Source organism: Prunus persica, chromosome G2, assembly GCF_000346465.2.
Source record: "Prunus persica cultivar Lovell chromosome G2, Prunus_persica_NCBIv2, whole genome shotgun sequence".
Taxonomy (NCBI): domain Eukaryota; kingdom Viridiplantae; phylum Streptophyta; class Magnoliopsida; order Rosales; family Rosaceae; genus Prunus; species Prunus persica.
Window position 1 is genome coordinate 22880400 of NC_034010.1, and position 21002 is coordinate 22901401.

Here is a 21002-nt window from a genome sequence, read left to right on the forward strand (position 1 = left end):
TATTGTGGAATATATGTTGAATTTTCCTCAAAACTAGTAGAGGGAAAGAAGCAGTGTCTCGAATTTCAGTCCTGCTGGAACTTTTTGGCCAGGAAATAATAATTGAATTTCATTTAAGAAACAAAGCCGATGATTCTGCTTGCATGTTGAATAAACTAGAAATTACAGTATTACAAGAACAAAATACAGTAAGGTTGGATATTATTCACACATTAAAAAGCAAACATTGAAACTAGTATCTTAAATACAAGGAGTTCAAGGGAATATCAGTTCCCAGTTCCTACGATGAGCTCCCACAATCCACAGCGCAACTGCACGGATGTGCCTCCAGAATTAATTAGTTTTGTCTGGCTTCCCGGAGAAAGTGACCATGGTGAGGAGCAGGAACCTGTTATGGTACACCACAAACCAAATCTTCAACAGCCGCACACAAGCAGGGAATTGAGAGCTAGCTGAACTGCAATCCACCTCCAGCCTTGGGTGAGACAGAATGCAAATGAATCAGGGGCAGTAGCGGCTACTCTTTGCTACCACCAAACAGATGCAGTTTCTTGCCACAATGACTCGGCTTAAAAGGTGGCTTGAAAGGTCAATGGCTTGCACCAAGTCATGGATCTCCGAATGCTTGCAGAGAGTTTGCCCGGCATTTGCGTAAGAACGTGGAGTACACATCCAGAGCCTCCATTACCATGAACTGGTCATATGGTCGATTATCGCTGTCTCTCGGAGTATGTATGAACAAGCATCACCTTTCTTTCTTGCTAGGCTTCTTCAGCATCTGCTTTGATCTTTTTCTGCAATCAATCAAACAATAAGACGTAAGAAATGTGCCTACGACGAAAATAGAACACAAAGATAAAGCAACGCACACGGACTTTACCTCTTAGCAGGTTTGCCACCGAATCCAATTGCAGTCTTCATCGTTTGCTTTGATCTTGTTCTGAAATCAAGACAAACCAAGATACAAAACGTGACTACCCCAAAAAAGAATGCAATGATTTTTGTGCGCCACATGCCAGGTAAATTATGAAACTACCTCTTAGTAGGTTTGCCGCTGAAACCAAATACACCCTTCATCAATGAGCTTATGTCCATAGAACGCTCCTGCATGATCTTATCATGGTATATTTTGCTCCCGATCTCAGTGATCTGTTCCTCCACTTCTTCCAAAGTTTGGTCCACGTTGAGCTGAACCTCTCCTTTCCTAATGACAGTTACACCGAAGCCATTTGCTTTGGCTTCCCGAAAAACATCCTTGAGGGGAGATAAGAGACGGTTCAGATAAATACGTCAAGCACCTCAACAGATCAAGAAAAATTGGACTAAAAACAACTAGATAGAAAGAGCACGATAAACCAGCAGTGAGTAATATATGAAAGTCATAGAGCACCAGATCTTGAGTCTCTTGACTTAAAAGGAAAAACATTACAGGCCACGTATGTGGAAAGCAAGAATCAGGGATGTTCCACCTAAGTGGCCTCTCTTGGGATATGATAATTTACTAAGACCATAAATTGCATGGCAGTTTCCAACAACCGCAACTGAAAAATGATGATCTGCTTGAAAACTTAAATTCCGCATTATTTACCTTAGGTGGCTGGGCAACAACAAAGGCGTGGCCATTCCCAAACATATCCATTTGAGCCTGGATGATATAACCAAGATTTTTGCAATCATTAGTGTCCTCGAAAGCAATAACATGATACGGCTTTGGTTCCAATTCAAGATCTGCAGCCATCTCCAATGAGTAAAATCCTATCCTTTGTTCTTCATTATCAACTGTGTACAACTCGATGCACTGGGAAATCAAGAGAGAATTAACTATTGGTTGAGTATTTTCTGTATAATCTGGGAAAATATCTAACATAAAACTAAAAATCAAGATGGATGGTTAGAAAACGAATAGTTGGGGATAAGGATGAGATGTTTGAAACCCAGGACCTCCTGGAACTTTTGATGCCGTGTGTTAGAACCAATAAACTCCAAAAACATAAACTATCAGGAAAATAACTAACAATGTAAATCAAGCTAAAACAAAATAGCAGAAAAGTCGAAACGCATGTATAGCTTACCAGCACGTAAGGAAGATCTAACCACCACAAGTAATCTTCTTTCTTATCTTCTGCATATTCACGGTATTTGCTCACTACAGCTTGTGGGCCAAACAATTCCATCTCTCTTTTAAGCTTGCTGAGTTTCTTTTCCATGAATTTCTTGTTTTTTTCAGGCATTTTGTTCATCAGATCAGCAGCTTCCTGTATTTCTTTTTCTGTGATCCATCGATCCAAACCCTTCCCCATGTCCCTCATTGTGGCTTTAATTTCTGGGTCGGTCTCTGCATTGTAGGATTCCAAAAACCCCTGGGACCATTTTTTTGTGTGCTGCCAAAACTCCTTCCCTGATTTTTTGCCAGCTCTGACAGAACCATCACTCCCTTCTATAACTATCTTTGAATTTCTATTATCCTTCTTATTTGGGTCACTGACTACAGAAGAAGTGGCAATATTCTCTTGGGATTGGGATTCTGTTGATTTCTGAAGAATGTTCTGCTCATCTTTTTTCACTGAAATCCCATCATTTCCAGCAAAAATGGTGTTGCGCTGCTCTTGGAAATAATTCAAGAACTCTGGACTCTTTTCTAAAGGGGGACCTTTCCATCGTGGTATAATTTTTTCTGGTGGATCATACAAGCTGATACCCTCTACATGGAAAGCAAAAGTTTTTATTAGCCCAAGCACTTTGAAATCAGAAATCTCATGTCTATGCAATCATATATTTTTTTTTAAATCTATATCTGCCTCTATGATGAAAAGTGGATCAATATATATGAGCCTAAGAAAGATTAATTACCTGCACCATAATCGAGATTTTCAATGTTTGAGTGGAGCCACTCGTGCAGTTTCGACAGCTTTTTATTCTCTTTCTCAACTTTCTTCTCAAGACCCTTGAAGAATGCATCCTTATCTTCAGCATCCATCATATAAAACGGATCCCGCCCTCCCAACTCATTTTCTTGGACTTGAAGAACAATTTCCCTGAGACTGTCATCTTTCAACCATTCAAGTTCACTGTCATCTTCTTCATTAGACCCAAGCTGTGTCATGTCAGAACTCATACTTGATTGTTGATCTCCCTTTTCTCTTGAAACCATGTAATTATCTCTAAAACCAACTCCAATCTTCTTAGCTATAGGTTCAAATTCATTGAAGTTTTCCTCCATCCAGTTCTCATATTTTACAGATGGCTCTCTAATTGAATCACTGTCATTACTTTCATGATCTAAAGAAACCTGTTGCTTTTGAACATCCCTGATGTATCTTTTCTCAGTTTCATCAGGTTTATCAATCTTTTTATCCTCAAATTTCTTATCCTTCAGATCACAATGTTCACATGCATTTTCCATAGATGGAGAATCTGATGCTCTGTCTGGAACTTCAGGTGCAAATATATTATTAACCATGACCGGTCCCTGACTCACATTGTTGCCAGAGTCTTCATCACTTTGTAGCCATACAAGAGCATCACTTCCTGTGACAGGTTCAAACTGGGGCTCTTCATTAAGCTTTATTTTGTCACGGGTTTTAGATAGGTACTCCCTAGCTTCTTTCACAGACCTTATGACCCTTGGTTTTACTTGGATGGAACCATTTTTGGGCTTGTTGGACTCCCTAAAAGGAGAATCATCTGTTAAGTGTAAATTATGTTCACTGCCTCTTACATCCTGGTTAGTGCTTTGCCTATCATCTGAAACTTCTATATGCGGAATACTAGAAGTTTGAATATCCCCATCCTTAGCACAGTCTAACTTTTCAAGAGATGCAGTATCACCACTACCCTTAGTTTGTCTGCAATCTCCATTTAAAGGGTTGGTCAGAGTATTTGCTTCCTCTTCTTCATGCTGTTTGACAACTTTGATTTCATCCAAAATTTCATCATGCACAATTTCATCTGAAAGTTCGTCATTCACAGTTTCATCTGATATTTCATCATTCACAGTCTGAATTTCTTTTCTATCCGTACCAACCAAAGAATGTTCTCTACCCTCAATTTCACGCGCTTGCCTGGCCATATTTCTGATTTCCTGAACTTTATCATCAAAATCAGTATTTTCGGCAACGATCATGGAAGTTGAAGAATCTTGTAAAGCCAGGTTGCCATTTGTCAAGTTTTCTCTCATAATAGCCTTCATAAGTTCTTGCTTATCAATGCTAGGCTTTTTAAAGGGACCCAGTGGCAATTCTGAAGATGCTTGAACAACTTCCACGCTGCCCTTCTCTAACATCTCTTTCTCCTTTCTTGATTTTATCTTTCTCCTCATCATTTCCTTCTCCAACTCTGAGTATCGTTCTTCTTTATTTCCAAAAGTGAATAACTTCTTCAATGCCCACAATGCAATGAAACCATACAACACCAGTCTCCCAAATCTAGATATATTTGGCAAGAACTCTGGTCGAAAACTAAAACCCTGAATTCCCTTCATAAAACCCGAGTCCTCACCCTCAACAACAAACTTGGCTACTGAACTATTCCTCGCAATCACATTTTTCCCACTCTCCATCTCTCTAGCCAAACTCTCTGCTTGCAAAATTTTCAAGTTCACCTCTGCCGAGTCCTCCAATTCCAGTCTCTCAACTCGGCTTCTTCTCAAGATTTCATCCTCATTAACCGAAACCACTTTCACATTACCATCAGAATCTTGATTGACAGTAAAAATATGACCAGAACCAATACCCCAATACTCGGTATCTCTCTTATACTGCTCCATCCAACTATCCAATTTACCCAACAAAACAGAATCAACAAGGCTTTTTGCATTTGGTTCTTTTACACTACTCGTTTCAGCCACACTACTATCATCAGCAACAACCCCATTACTAAATTCACTCTCTTTCACACTATCATAGTTCACTTTCTCTAGGGGACTCTCGGTATCATCAAAATTATTATTCAAAAACTGAAAATCAGAACTTGGGTTTAAAGGAACGGAAATCTGGTTCACCTTTTGCTCGTCAATGAGCTTCTTCCTCAGCGAATTTCTTCGGCTCATGGGTCGACCAAAGTGTGCTAAAGCTCGAAACTTTGTGCTATGACATGAGAGTAAATAGATCGAAAATGATGGGTTTTTGTGGAACCCGAAGCTGGGAATGTTGTATCTACATGGGTTTTTCTTGTTCCAAGACTTGGCGGGAAAATTGGCAGGGAAAGGTGAATTTAGAGAGAGAATTTTGCGGTTGGTTGGGGTTGAAGAATAAAAAACCTCCATGGATGAAGATAGAGAGGAGGCTACATAGAGCAACTCTCATTCAGAGCTTTGCGGAGATTTTGGGGAGGTTTTTGAGTATTTTACTCGTCGGTAGTCGATACTCGATAATATATAATCTACCTGTCGTTCCAAGGAGAACGACACTATAAAATAAGTCGTTCCAATTACAAAATTTTCACTCAACTACACCCCTAAGATTTTTGGTGTTTTGATAAATCTAGTTCTGTTGTAAATAATAAGGTGGAGCCCACCTCCAATTGGAAGAGGCTTTGCCTACAAAAGGGTTCACACCCTTCCTTTATAAATATACGATGAGAAGAGAAAACATTCCCTACTTTCCATATCTCAATTTCCTAATTCTCTCTCTTCAATTTCCTCCAGTTTTAGAACACGTTATCAGCACGATTTCTCTATCTCCAAATTCAGAGCCCCAACGCTCTCTCTCTCTCTGTCACTCTGTCACTCCCTCACAGAGCTGATAGGCCACACAGAGCTTCCTCCTCTGCTCTTCTTCGTCTCTCCCGAGGAGATGAGCTTCTCTGCCAAGCCTCAAACCTTAACACCCATCTTTTAATCTGGGCCCTCAGTTCCACACCACTTGGGGAGATAGATTGGAACCTTTGCCAGCAAGAGGTGGCTCCTCCCGAGTTGTCCCTAGCGCAAGGGCAAGTGGCTCTAGCAAACTGTCCAACTCCGACAATGTCGTCTTCACTTACGACGACTCCGCCAACCTCGCCACCAAGTTCCGCAGCCAGCAGAAGAAGAATACTCTTGTTGGTGACTTCATGCCCAGTGTTAACTTTACAGGGGGCTTGAGGACCTGTGCTTACCTTGATACCACTGAACCACAACACGCTAAGATCAAGAACTTTGCCATGGACATCTTGAAAAGAAGCTCCAAGGTTTGGGTACCTGAGCTCACTGCTAACCTCTCCACCATGTTTGACACAATAGAAGCAGAAGTGTCCAAGGATGGGAGTGCCAGCTACTTGATCCCACTCCAGAAATTCATTTTCAATTTCCTCACAAAATGCTTAGCTGGTGTGACACAGCAAGCTCACCCAAGATAGCTGAGTTCGGTTACGCCATGTTGGACCGGTGGCTCGCCCTCCAGCTCCTCCCCACTGTCAAGATTGGTTTGCTTCAGCCTCTGGAGGAGATTCTCCTCCATTCTTTTGCATACCCATCTTTTCTTGTGAGTGGAGACTGCAACAAGCTTTACCAATTTGTTAAGGAACAAGCAGAGATGCCCATGGAAATGATAACTTAAGTCTAATGGCGGGCCACGCGATAAACACAAGTTGGCTGGACAGCACAGGCACACGATATGTTGTCGAGTGCGCATGATCGCAGCCCCCACCCACCTGTTCTTAAAAACACCCACCGAAATGATGAGCTTCCTACCATCTTTTCAATTATTATTATTCTATATTATTTAATATTAATATTAATGCATGTGCTAATGGCAGGTCAAATGAAAACACAGTGACAAGCGTGATACCTTACAGCAAATTAGCACTAATTTGCAGATGGCCCTGCTTCTATAATATATATATATATATTATATACTATATTTATTTGTTTTTCTATTACTAACCATTAACAAAAATGGACCTTTGGTAATACTAAACATATTATCAGTGGGAGACCGTTACTAATACTAACATTTTTCTTATTTTATTTGGTGGTGGTTTTAACCCCATATTTATTTTATTTACTGTATGGTGTAGGTTTATTACCCATACAAGCACCTTTACTTTATCGCAAATTTACTTTTACTTAAGGTATGATGTGGAATTGACCCTCATACTTTATGAAATTTACTTTACTGCACATTTATTTTATTTAAAGTGTGGTGCGGGTTTATCGTCCATACAATAGTATTTATTTAAAAGGGTGGCGCGGGTTTATCGCCCATGCCTTTACTTTTATTTAAAAGTATGGAGCAGAATTAGTGCCCATACAAGCACGTTTACTTTATGAATTTAATTTACCGCACATTTAATTTTATTTAAGGTATGGTGCGGGATTAACGTCCATACAGCAAGCAATTTAATTTATGAATTTATTTTACCGCACATTTACATTTATTTAAAGTATGGTGCAGGTTTATCGTCCATACCAGTAATTTATTTACCAGCAATTTATTTTATGGATTAATTGTGTTGTATGATGAGTTTTTACAGTAAGCAGATCAGGACCAGAAGTTCCTTGATCCTCATCATACAATTACATCAGGACTTGAAGATCCTTGATGATGATATTAATATGAGAGCTGGCAGTCTCTCCGGTACTATTTTTGTAAACATGTTATTGGACTTGAGGGTCCTTGATCCCTGACATGTAAATAAGGACCTGGGGTTCCTTAATGATGTAATAGTACCGTATTTGTTCATAATGCCGTACACATGGATGATAACTGTACTGGCAAATGTACTGTACACATGAATAGATACGTATTCATGACTTGATGAATAGTACCGGATATATGAATAGTGACGTATACATAAATATTAACCATTTTGGGTAAACCATCACTATTCAAAAAGGAACCTGCAGTTCCTTAAACTCATGGATGAGCAATTAAATGAGATGCCAGAAGTCCCTCAAGATATAGACAATTATGTAAGGGCTTGAAGTCCAGAAATATGTACAGAAAATTGTAAAAATGTCCATACTATGAGAATATGTGATTTTGGCTTGAGGTTCAAAATCTAACAGTGTTGAGAACCTGAAGTTCCAACAATTAAATGGACAACCCTTGAGGTATTATTGCAAATTGTGGTACGCCACATATTTCTTTGGCATAAAAAAATGATGAATTTAATAAAGTTCGATTCTGTTATAATCGACACCTCAAGTAAGAAATATATTTTGTGAATTCCGGTTGTTAAGAATACACCGTGAAATGGATAATATCAATATAAACCTCAAATGATGAATTGAGGCTCCCCACATATTTTGATATATCTGGGCCGGAAGCACATGGATTCAAATATATGAGAAATCCCGAATTTGAGATTGTAGGTATATAGTAGTTAATGCTCGCTCTTCACTACTATATTGCGATATTATCGTAGCTTTTACTCAATTCATATTTCATGTCCATTTGAAAAGGGCAAATAAATTCTGAGTTTGTGTTTAGCCCAGGCCAAAAGTTCCGGGCTCCCATACGTTGAAATATGAAATTTGGGAAAGTCGATGTGGTTATTTGAATCTATAAGGCACAAGGTTCCAAACCGTCATTTTGACAAGACGTAAAAACCACAGGTGCAAGTTTAAGAATGTGCGCAATTATTATAACAGGAACATACAACAGATAGATTTTTTCCACCTGCAATAAAGGTGCAGGCCCTGTAAAATCTATAAAATTACATTATGTTCTGGAAACCTCTGAAGGAAGAGGACGGCGCCTCTTAAGCTTAGCCATGAGCCTCTCGTGGTCTCCCAAAATTCTTTCATTGGAGACCTGCAGCATGTCTAGCCTTCTCAGTGTATCAACAGAGTACGAACTCACCAGTTTCAACAAGGTATTATTCTCTCCTTTAAGTTTCTCAACCTCCTGTTGAGACTCATGAAGCATTCTTTGGAGAGACGAATTTTCAGTTGTTAACCTCTCAACCTCGTTTGCTCTGGCACGCAAACGATCAGCCATGTTAGAAACAGAAGCAGCACTCTGAATGCTAAAAGCCATTGAGTCATCAATAGCCTCTTCCTCAGATCTCCCTGTCAACAACATTTCATCCATTGGAATAATGAAATTCCTAGCTACTATGACAGTAGTAGCATCATTCATCATCACAGAATCATTAACTGTGAGATGACGATTTTGGGATACAAAGGATGGACGCCAAACTTTGGCATCATTGGTAGTTGTGGGAGTATCATTTAAATTGAAATAATTTGGGCAGGAAGAAGAGGAAGCCATTTTTAAGAAGGTTTCGAAGAAAGTCTTAAGAAAACTAAAGTTTCAGAAAATGAAGGAAGTTAAGTTGAAACGCAGTTGCTCCAATCAAGTTTTGCAAAGGCAATATCTATAGGAGGAAATATGGCTACAGTTTTTCAGGATCCCAATATCTTTTCGGATCCCCATATTCTCTTTTTCTTTCCAGATTCCAAAACTTCACGTGGCCTCCATTAATGTTTGTCGGCACTTTCGGCGTTTTCAAAGTATTATTTTTCGTCAAAGCTAATCTTGCTTTACGGATTTCACGGAGCTATTTTTTTAAAAGTATCCCGAGAATCTCGCAATTTTCCTATGGTTAATTTGAAATTCACCGGTTCTACCTATTCATTGTATTTGTGTATAAATGTGTTACTAACGAAATTTTCTTTGCAGAAGATATCCAGTTTACTCCATACCTAGTGATGCGATATCTACTTATTTTTCTTATCAGTGAGCACTCAATATGCCCGAGAAGCAAGACTATCTCTGATCATCCATTCAGGAAGCGAGACTATCCCCGATCACGTTTCCGCCACATCAGGGAACTGTGAAGGCGACCTTATGCTCTAATCTCCGGAAGTTCTTCTAGACTAGGAGAAATAAGAGCTTGTTGTTTGCTCCCACCAGCTTCCTTCCTTGATTGCTGAGCTTGTTGTCTGCTCCCACCAGCTTCCTTCCCTGATTGCTTACCTTCTCTTGCAATCAATATCACAATTTTTTTGCATTTTTTCTCTTTTTGTAACTCTCTGTTCATAAGAGATTTTATTTCTTTAGAATGAACATCTGAAGAAAGAATCCATGAAGTGATCCTAACTCTGAGGGTTATTTGTTTTTGACAGAGAAAAGAGTTGTGATTTTGCTTTTGCAGGATATAACTAGATCATCAAGCGCTACATTATATTTACTGGGCCGATACGAGCTTGAATGATACTTGAGAAAAGTTTCTCCCACCTAAGGATGTAAGCAATATATTGTGTTATTTTATGCTTATATACTTATTTGATATTTTATCTTGAAAGGTAACCAAATGGGGAGATAAGTCTGTTCCGAAAGAATGGCTTGTATGTATCCATGAATTATTAATGCAAATTTTACAGATTGCAAGTTGGATACATTGATAATACACTGCACAGATTAAAGTCCCATAAGAACAGAATATGGGTATAGCAGTGATCAATATGATGCACGCCTGTTGCGTAGCAAATGATGTGGATTGAAGTCCCGAAAGGACAATCCTTTGACATGTCAATATTGATATTGTGCACGCCTAATGCGTAGCAAATTGTATGGGTCAAAGTCCCAGAAATTAATTGACATGTATGTATTAATCTGTGGCATGCCTGCAGCATGACAGATATATGGGTTCTAAATGTTCCAACTCTCTAAATAGAGATTATCCACGCCCTACTGTAAAATAACGCTCCATTGGAGGTTATAATCCACATTCTCACATAATAAAAGCCCCATGAAGTGGCTTGGGTACCCAAAAGCAAAGAAATGCTTATAATTGATGCATGCACGTGCAAATGAGAATGATGGGATCATGAATTGATGAATGACAATTTTTGGTTTTGGAGTAGCTACTCAAATCATCAATGGGCTGTGTTAATTGGAACCACGTTCAATTATTAAATGTCGACAATATCATTGGCCAAAATGGAATGAGGTAATTCCATTATAGATGAGAATGAACGTGAAAGAACAAACCCACTGTACGAACCCCAAAAGATGTTAATACTGAAATTTATACTTGGGTGTTCGGAATAAAAAGGGAATATATCTACTTTGTATGACACAATGTTTCTGGTAGAAACAAGGAATGTTAGGTTTTCTCCATATTTACAGATTCTATTGTGCCTCCTTATTGCACATTTACGGAGACAAACATGTTATCTTTAAGGGTTATTAAATGCACGGAGCATATCGCCAGAAGCGATTCCCTAAAGATGTATAAATAGCTGGGTAAAAGCTATATAATGTGTCATAAAGTTTAATCCCTTTAAACAAAATCCTTGAAAGGATTGAAATTGCATGAAGCAAGTCCCTGAAGGACATGTGCCTGAAGCACAAAATCTGTACTCAATACTAATGTGCATAAATTGCCTCAGTGAGTACATTGATTATAATATGTTTGCAACACATTCAAGCTTCTGAAGAGTTTAAGAAATATTTGTCTCGACTCAAAGATCGAGCATTATGCCAACGAGATTCTTGCTTATACTAAGAAAGTATTGAAGCATTTTTATGAGGATTATCCGTTGGACACTTTAAGGATTTTCCGGAAGTATATTGGAACGTACATCGTATTTTCCAGATAGAGCTCAACTCCATCACCATCATTTTGGGATGATGTGAGGCATATTTGATGCAATCTCAGCATAACACCATATACGAGCATATTTTTGAGTGAACTTACAAATAGCCCAAGTGTTATTGGATATGCGGACTCTGGAAATCTCTATGGTCGTTTACTGGAAAAAGCTAGTCATGAAGTTTTCAGGGGGAGATATTCATCAGGGGGAGCATGGTATTAATAAAGACCTTCACACACTGTACTCTTTTTCCTTCATCCAGGTTTTTATCCCACTGGGTTTTTCCTGGTAAGGTTTTAACGAGGCAGTGTCGCTCAAGATTGACTCACAGAAGCAGTGTCAACTACGATATTCAGAAAGGTGATCAGCAGTATGACTTAAAGATATTTTGCCAAGCATCAGGGGGAGCGTGCTATCAATAAAGACCTTCAAACACTGTACTCTTTTTCCTTCGTCCAGGTTTTTATCCCACTGGGTTTTTCCTGGCAAGGTTTTAACGAGGCAGTGTCGCACGTGCGTCAATATACATAGAATTTTATGTTACACATGATTATGTACTCTTTTTCCTTTGACCAGTTTTTGTCCCATTGGGTTTTTACTGGCAAGGTTTTTTTTAACGAGGCATATTCCATATCATTTGTGGTCTCCAAGGGGGAGTGTTGTAAATAATAAGGTGGAGCCCACCTCCAATTGGAAGAGGCTTTGCCTACAAAAGGGTTCACACCCTTCCTTTGTAAATATACGATGAGAAGAGAAAACATTCCCTACTTTCCATATCTCAATTTCCTAATTCTCTCTCTTCAATTTCCTCCAGTTTTAGAACAAGTTCAAGTAATCCAATCCAATTGTTTGTATTAAAAGTGGAGAGTATTTTTGCCCACCACTTTAATTCAATGTGTGTTACATCACCACCTTTATCAATACTTAACACGTATCAATTAGTATTATTTTTTTCGGTTTTATAAATTGAGCAATGATACTGAATTTTATATTTTTGAATTTATTTTCGGCAACTTTACTTTATATATAAGCAAATTTTAATATATATATATATATAACTTAAAGAATTCGATATTAGCAAATTTGGTGTGTATGATTGCAGGTGTGGACTCAATAAAAAGGTGTGTTGTAGGAAAAAAAAAAAACCAAATAGAATAATAAAAGAAAGATAAAAGGTGGATTTTAGTTGACCATACAATAGGAAAGTAGAGAGTAATAATTTTCTTTATTACTGACATGGAGTAATATACACAAAGATTTACATTCCCGATTTACTACATATACTTATCTCAATCACATCCGATCATGTCATACCATATATTTAGTATTATTCTTTTAAGGTTACCCTAAACTTCATCCCATATATATATAGGTCACCCCAAAACCCCAAATCGTAAACCTTTGATCCCTTCCCACCACCCTATAAACTTTCAACCTCTCAAGTTTTAGACCTCCAAACAAAGAAGCAAACCATGGCATCATCAACACTCGTATTCTCCCTCAGTGCCCTAATTTTAATCATCACCACCATCCCTCTCTCCTTGTCTTCTCCTGAACAAGGCTTCGCTGCACGTCTCATCCACCGCGACTCCCCTGAATCCCCGCTCTACAACCCCGCGGCCACACGTGCTCATCTTGCGCAATCAGCTCGCCGCAGAATCATAGCCCGACAAAACTACTTCAACCGCCTTATGTCGTCCGGTAACAAATGGGGCAGCAGCCTCATCAGTGCAACCCTTGACCAGGGCCACGGAGACTTCATCATGCAGTACAAAATTGGCACCCCGAGAGTGGACACCTTTGGCATCTTCGACACGGGCAGCTCCTTGATCTGGATGCAGTGCGAGCCCTGCCAGAAATGTTACATGCAAACCATACCAATATACGATCCTGCAAAGTCTGAAAGCTACCAAAAGGTCAAGTGCGGCTCTGTCGAATGCAGCACAACGGCATACACCTCATGCACTGAAGATGGTGAGTGCAAGTACAGGATAGAGTATCAAGACGGATCATTAACAGAAGGAGATATCGCCACAGAAACCCTAATGCTTGAAGACGACGGGTTAAGCGGCAACGTCAACTTATCGAACATGGTAATTGGATGCGGCCACTACAATCTAGACCCCGTGGAAGACTATAGCCCAGGAGTTGTAGGTCTCAGCAGAGAACCTTCTTCCCTGGTCGGGCAGATTGGGTTTCGCCACGTGTCGTATTGCATCCCATCGGAGGACAAAGGCAACAGGAGCTCTGTGAAAATCGGCCTCCCGGCGGTGATCACTGAGGAGAACACTCAAACACCTATGCTGAGCGGCAAAGGTGGCTTGTACTATCTGAGTCTAGAAGGCATCAGCGTCGATGGCGCCAGGCTCAACATTCCGAGGTCGGTTTTTGACATGACGCCGGAGGGAGACGGCGGCGTGATCATGGATTCCGGCACGTCTTTTACTTTGATTGCACCGGAGGGTTTTGGTGCAGTGAAGCAAGCGGTGCTGGATGCTTTGTGGGAATTCAAGCCGGTAGAAGATTCGGATAAGCTCTATCCGTTTTGCTACGATGATGGTAGGTTTAAACTAGAGACGACGCCGGAAATCATGTTCCATTTCACGAGGCTGGATTTTCCTCTGGCCGCGGGAAACACTTGGATCAGGAATTCTCAGGGACACTTCTGCTTGGCCATAAGGGAGAGTGTTGGAAATTTTAATATCTTTGGGTTGTACCAGCACAGGAACGCTAATGTTGGGTTTGACTTCAACAACAACATTGTGTCCTTGAAGTATACTGACTGCCAATAAAATCAATAGTACAGTCTAGTTTTAGGAACTCTCTTTTTTTTAATTTTTTATTTTGATTATACAAGCGAGATATATTGGGGGAGGGGGGAAATCGAACCTAGATATCTTTGGGTTTGCATAGTTTTGATGTTGTGCCTTCTTCTCTTGAGCATATTTATGATGATAGCTTAAGTCGGGCTTTGCCTCGAAGTGTTTTTTTGTTAGTTTTTCTTTGCTTATGGGGCTCGCCATGTAACCAAAAATTAAATAGTAAATTTGGCTTACATCCTTTAAATTCAACTTACTTTACCTGCAACTCTTCACTTTTTGTTCCTATAAATAATACCCAATTTTAATAAGTAAAAACCCATGACTAGAATCCAACTCATTAAGTTACCTTATTAAGCTCAATTTCTGATTTATTATAATTTTTTGATTGCCAAAATACCCCTATTTATATTTCAACGTGTAATAGGGTGTTGTTTTAATTTTTGGTTCCTTAATTTATTGTGGTGATTCCCTCTAAAAATTTTGTCTGCAATTAATTATCCAATTAATTATTAAAATTCATCAATACTTGTTGACTGAAAAAGGCAATTTTCCTTATTGCTTTTTGAAATTTTGTTCCATCTTTCCCCAATAATAATCTACCTATTTTAGAACTTGGATTTATTTATTGTACCTAGTTTTTTGGTGGATAATAATCTACCTTTTTTTATTATTTTATAAATTATTGTGTATATATATTTTCTATAAATTATTGTATACCTATTTTTCTGTAAAAATCTACCTATTATTTTTTTATAAATTATTGTGTACCTATTTTTCTGTAAAAATCTACCTATTATTTTTAATAAATTATTGTGTACCTATTTTTCTGTAAAAATCTACCTATTATTTTTAATAAATTATTGTGTATTTATATTTTCTATAAATTATTCTGTAAAAAAATTTAGTAGAAAATATACCTATATTTTATTTAAATAATATACCTATATATTTTTCATAGTACATTATTGGATATGTAATTTAAAGTTTTTTTTTTTTTTTTTTTGGGGTTTGCAATTTTAGGGGCTATATGTTAAGGGAATGGCAACTAAAAGAAATGGGGTGATTGATATGCTATTAATAGGAAGTATTAATTACAACTATGGCAATTAATGAAATGCTTGAAATAAATTAAAAATAGAATATAAAGTCTGGTAGCAACAATGTAAAAACATAGGAATACTATGACCTCTTACGTCCTACTGGTCATTTAAATTTGAAATTGGGTTTTACACATAAATTTATGAAGTGATGGGTATATGTCTAGAAAATAGAAAATGTGAGGACCTATATTGGACAAGCCCATCTTTTCAGGATACCAATAACTGCGACTAAGCTTAAAATTTTGGTTCAATTAGGTTAATGTTGGAGGGACGAACAAATAGTTAGACCTCATCTATAGTTTTATTATATGATATGAAGAATGAACAATCACAACCAAAGATCAGAAGCTCATTCCCTACCATCGGTATCTGGAAGATATCAGCATTTTCCAATTTCAGTCTCGATTAGTTTACAAGATTGAATGGCCAATTCTCCTCTGGACCCTCGATTTTTTTATGGTCTCTTTTGGGGACTGAAGAACCTTTTGTGGTTGGTAGGTGATGAGTTTTAAGTTTTCACAGAAAAAAGAATCATACTGAAACCTTACAACAGACAATACATATATATTTCAGGGTCTTGCTTTGCAGCCATCAACGCAGCACAAGTTTGGCACAAGTCCTTTGCCAACCTGGTCTGAGCCGCTACTGCACAGTACCATCATCTTCTGATGATCATGTGGATCAAAGAGAAGATACTAATGATGGATCCAATCAAACAGTTGTTTGAGCTACGAGATCATTGGCAACCACCACATGTTACAGCAGTGCAAGCATTCATCATCAACGGCCATGATGGAGATTGAGTGGCCGTTTGTCTCTGATCCGGTTGAGGGCTGGAGACTTGAAGATTTCATATCTTATCTTCACTCGTCTCCAACTCATAGCAAACAAAGATGGAGCATGCTTTTCTATTATTTTCATTATTTAGGTTTCATTTGATTCAAAATTGAGCTTTGTATTACAAATAAAAGTCAAGCAATGCCAGAGACAAGGAGTAATTTCCTGCTGAGTAATGTACATTCTGGAATAAAAGTTTACTGTTTTTATATGTATTTGACAATGATAAATATTTGAAGAATTTACCAATTAAAGAAACAGATACCCCAGGATCTACCCGTCTCACCCCACTGCTTTATCACTCAATTTAAACCACAAATGATACGTGGTACTTCACAAACTTTAGCCCCTGCAAATGTGTAAAAACACTTATCAAGGTTGAGGGGACAAAGGCTTAGCTTAAAATTTAGCCCCTGAAGACAAAGGCTTAGTTTAAAATTTAGGAACTAAAGAGAACCGCCTGCCAAGATTCGTATCCGTATAATTTTCCCTTAGTTTTTCCTTTACAAGATTGAGCATAGGACCTACTTCTCTGTCTCAGCCACTGCTTTATAACTCAAGTTAAACCGCAATGGCATGAAGCCTTGCTTTTATGTTATGTCACTGAGCAGGGTTTTTGTTAGAAATTATAGGCAACCACTCTGTTGGTTAATCTTATGCTAATCGTAGATTGTAACTAAAACCCCATCAATGACAGAAGTTTCGTATTTCAGCTAAGAGTATATCTGGAAGCATAAGAGACCATGTATAGAAACTAAAGCTTCCAGCATTGAAACATTTTAAATCAATGAAAGAATCCTTTAACATCTGCATTCACTAATAACATTAAGATAATGTTTAGCACACAGATGAGATAAAAAGATATCCAACCAGGCTAACTACATAGAGGTATGCAGGTACCACCTTCTGGGTTCTGCTGTTCCTTCCATATCCGTCCTGTGACTCGCAGCTTCAGCTCTTTCCTATCCCCTCCAGAGAAGAAAAGTGCCATGTTGCGCTGTATTATGAGGCCATCATGGCTGTCTCTAACCTTCTTGTGGCTATCCCTTATGCTTCTTGGATTGCCCTCCCAAATGAGCTTTCGGCCATTTCCTCCAACCTCCAGGCTGTAGGTGTAGTTCCGAGCTTCTGTTTCATCACCCATGAACCGGAGAAATGCCATGTAAACAGGACCCATACCAAGCTGGAATGCTTCAAAATGGAGACAAAAGTATTGACCAAAACAGTGGAAGACCTATCAAGGTTGAAAAATAAGACAATTACTTTGCTATCATAAAGATCAAAGCATAAATCTTGAATCTGCAACAGTCATAATTCATTTAGTCTCAAATATTGATATCAACGGTCCCATGATTGCCATAGTCCCATCTTAAAGGGAAAGTTGAACCAATAAGCCAAAGTGAGAATATTTTCAACAGTTCATAATGCAATTCCTGCGGTAACTTGACACTAATGCCCTCATATTGAGAACTCAGGGTTTCTTGATTTATGCAACCTCTACCTAATAATGGATCCAATTCTTGTCAAGACCGAGACAGCTCAAGTCAAAATCTAGTGTAAACCAACTAAGCATTAATAAGGTTTCTATTCATCAAATTCTACCTTGTCAACTTTTCATTTACAGTCGCAAGTTTTAACAGCCAATGAAATACATATATACTTACAGTTAACATCCACGTGGCATTTTCTACTTCACGAGGATTAGACTTGACATAACGATGGTTAAAAGTGCATCCGGAATGCATGTCCACTTTGTGATCATCCCGTAGATGAGTAACAAGGAATGGAATATCCCCAACAGCAGAGCAATCGGATCCAGCATATGGACAGTTGTATGGCCTGAAGTTGCAGACAGCCTCGTGTTTAAGTTTACTGTAATAGGGGAAGATCTCTGGGCACCCAAGAGAGCAGTACTTGCAAGGCAGTTCAAGAGATTCAGCAACCTTTTCCAGTGCTAGGCACCTTATGTCACCAAGCTCTTGTCTACAAGTTGGGCACCGGTTATGGACCCTTGTTTTACAGGTGGAGCAAAGGGTATGCCCATTGTGACACTGCAGAAACAAAACTTTTAGATTTATAAACCATAATGGTCTACCAATCAAAAATGAATTTTACAAGCAGCTACATATTAGAACATTGCCCATGCTTAGCCATTCCAAATAAATCTAAGGGTAGTGATTCATTGAGCATCCCTTGATTTCAATAAGCACAATATCCAATATATAAGGTAACTACTCATTCAAACTAAAGGAAGACGCATCTGGAACTCAGGAAACTCACATCTTCAAACACATGTCACAACACTTAAAACGAAACACATATGATGGTTTACACCTTCAAAAAAATGTCATGTGAACTATACAGCCGTGAGAGATGTGACAGCACATGGAGAGAGAGAGTACATAGGTCTCTACTCCATATGAATTAAGAGCACTCCACAAATTCAAACAAACTGCTGATAACTTTCATCGGGAACAGCACTAAAAGGAATTTTGAATAAATAATATGAACTCGGAGCACCCAAATTTCAAACCAAATATTCTGGAAATAAAGCATCTTAAAGACCTCTAACCATTCTTGGCCACCTGGTAATACTCTTCACTTCACAAACCAGGTGGTAAACATGTTCTGAACAACATATTCACCAACCCCAGGTATTCCCTTGGCTACCTGGTAATACTCAATCTCTTCATCTAAATTACCAAAGCTCCTAATTGTTAGTATTCCCTTTCCAAACCAAGTGATACATATCCTCAACTATATGATCACCAAGCCCAGGTATCCCAACACATAGACACGATCTTTCAATGAAATTTGTTGACTTTTGTACTCTATGCTTCCCGTTACTATGAACTCCAGAAACACACTTCAATTGAACTAAATATTCAAAACCTTTGATGCTGATCACTTTATCACAAAACAAAGTAAAACCAAACTAGAGCATTGTTGTAAATTGTTGTTTGGCAAAACAAATTATAGGATTCCAATTACAAGGGTCAACTCTGCTTTATAACAAATAGCAGAAACTAATAGTATCTTCTACCCTCTATTCCCTCAATCTCCAATCCAAAGAACTTACAAACCTAAACCCCAGAAACAAAATCTCCCCATAGAATTAAATCCCACAAACAAATAATCAATTTAATACAGCCTTCCAGCCTTAACCCCAAACCAAGCGAGTTCAACTGCACCACAAAAATTCAAAATCTTCAAAAACCAGCCACTCACAAATAAAAATAGACCTGCTCACTGCAAGAAAATTGAACAAACCAAGAGAGGCAAAAGCAGAAAATAACCCATTGAGCAAAATGCAAATAAAGGCGAACCTGATGGATTGGAGGGTACATTGAATTGGTGCAAACAGGGCATTCAAGAAGTTCATGGACACTGGTGGTGCCGGGAATGTTAATGCTATTGTTGTGAGGTTTTGGAACTGAAACAAAGTGGTGAGGACGGCCATGGATCTCATCCTCGTCCATCATATCCAAAGATGTCACACTTTCAATGCCATCTGATTCCATTCATGCAGGGGAAACCAAAACCCCCAAAAAGAATTTGGAAGGCAAAGAAGAAATCAAAATTTGGGCAATGTATATGATATGATTGCTACTGTACAAAGCGGAAGATGACGAAAGAAGAGAAAGAAAACATCAAATCTTTCGATTCTTGACAGATGGGTATGATCCGTCTATACGCAATTCTACAAAATTGAACAAGGGATTGGTAGGAAAACGGGAAATTTTCGATTGCAATGTGTACAATAAGAAACAAAAAAATATTTTTCCTCAAAAGGGGTGCTTTTTCTTCGTTGGTTTTACAGATAGAGAGAGAAAGAGATGGGTCACCGTCCAGATAATATCAGCCGTCTGATTAACATCATACGGGTTTCATGTTCTGAAGAAAATATTCAGTTAAGGGTTTTTCCATGGCAATTTGATTGGTTAATAGGAGAGTGGGGAATGTCGGTTAATTAGGCTTCTTTTTTTTTTTTTTAAACTTTTTTATTTTGGTTATTAGCTGTTGTTTTGTTACTGTGTAATTATTGGGCTTTGTTTTAACCAATTTTCTTTGTGAGTTGGGGGAGAAAGAATGAGATGCCTCTCTGCTCACATTATTGTTTTTTTTAATTTTTATAAGGAAAATGCTAGGGAGACCAACTTTAGATACCAACTTGTGTACCAACTCTCTAATAGAGTGTGGGACCCATTGTATTGGTGGGCTCCACCTCTATTAGAGAGTTGGTACACAAGTTGGTATCTAAAGTTGGTCTCCCTAGCATGACCCTTTTTATAATAACCAATTATGATTAGGGGTGCTTACCATTTGTCATAAGGTGGGTCCTCATTTTATTTTTTTCCCAAATGTGGGTCCTATTTTATCCTTACAAAACCTGCATACTTGCCAAAGGCATTTTTAATATTAACCTCTATGCAGACGCGAAATTTTTTTAAATTTTCAAATTTATTTTAGAATTAAAAAAGATAATGGGTAGTTGTGTTCTATAAAAATTAGATTTATTATCTGATTTTTCTTTTAATTTTAATTTTTTAATATGAAAATGTGTGAATTTACCATATTATTTTCATTTAATTAATAATTTCAGTTCTTAATGTTTGCATTAACCAAAAATATTTTCTGGTATTTTGAATGTTTTGCCATTCTCTGACTTTTGCTTTATATATATAGATAAATTTATAGGTAGGTTTTGGTATGATCAGATTG

The 21002-nt window shown here is 38.1% G+C and overlaps 3 protein-coding genes across 3 annotated transcripts; 1 reads left to right on the forward strand and 2 right to left on the reverse strand.

Annotated features, from left to right (window-relative positions):
* LOC18787096 lies at positions 113–5339 on the reverse strand. Its single transcript, XM_007219410.2, has 6 exons — positions 2851–5339; positions 2073–2701; positions 1589–1798; positions 1037–1254; positions 881–940; positions 113–794 (listed from the first exon to the last, which is right to left on the reverse strand). Exons 1-6 carry the CDS (start codon positions 5261–5263, stop codon positions 746–748), a joined length of 3579 nt encoding a protein of 1192 aa, XP_007219472.2. The 5' UTR covers positions 5264–5339; the 3' UTR covers positions 113–745.
* LOC18786021 (aspartic proteinase CDR1) lies at positions 12994–14313 on the forward strand. The gene has a single exon (XM_007219091.2). The coding sequence runs from the start codon at positions 12994–12996 to the stop codon at positions 14311–14313; it is 1320 nt and encodes a 439-aa protein (XP_007219153.2).
* LOC18785702 (E3 ubiquitin-protein ligase SINAT3) lies at positions 16397–20410 on the reverse strand. The gene is made up of 4 exons (XM_007218649.2): positions 19607–20410; positions 17945–18331; positions 17184–17514; positions 16397–16629 (listed from the first exon to the last, which is right to left on the reverse strand). Exons 1-4 carry the CDS (start codon positions 19799–19801, stop codon positions 16583–16585), a joined length of 960 nt encoding a protein of 319 aa, XP_007218711.2. The 5' UTR covers positions 19802–20410; the 3' UTR covers positions 16397–16582.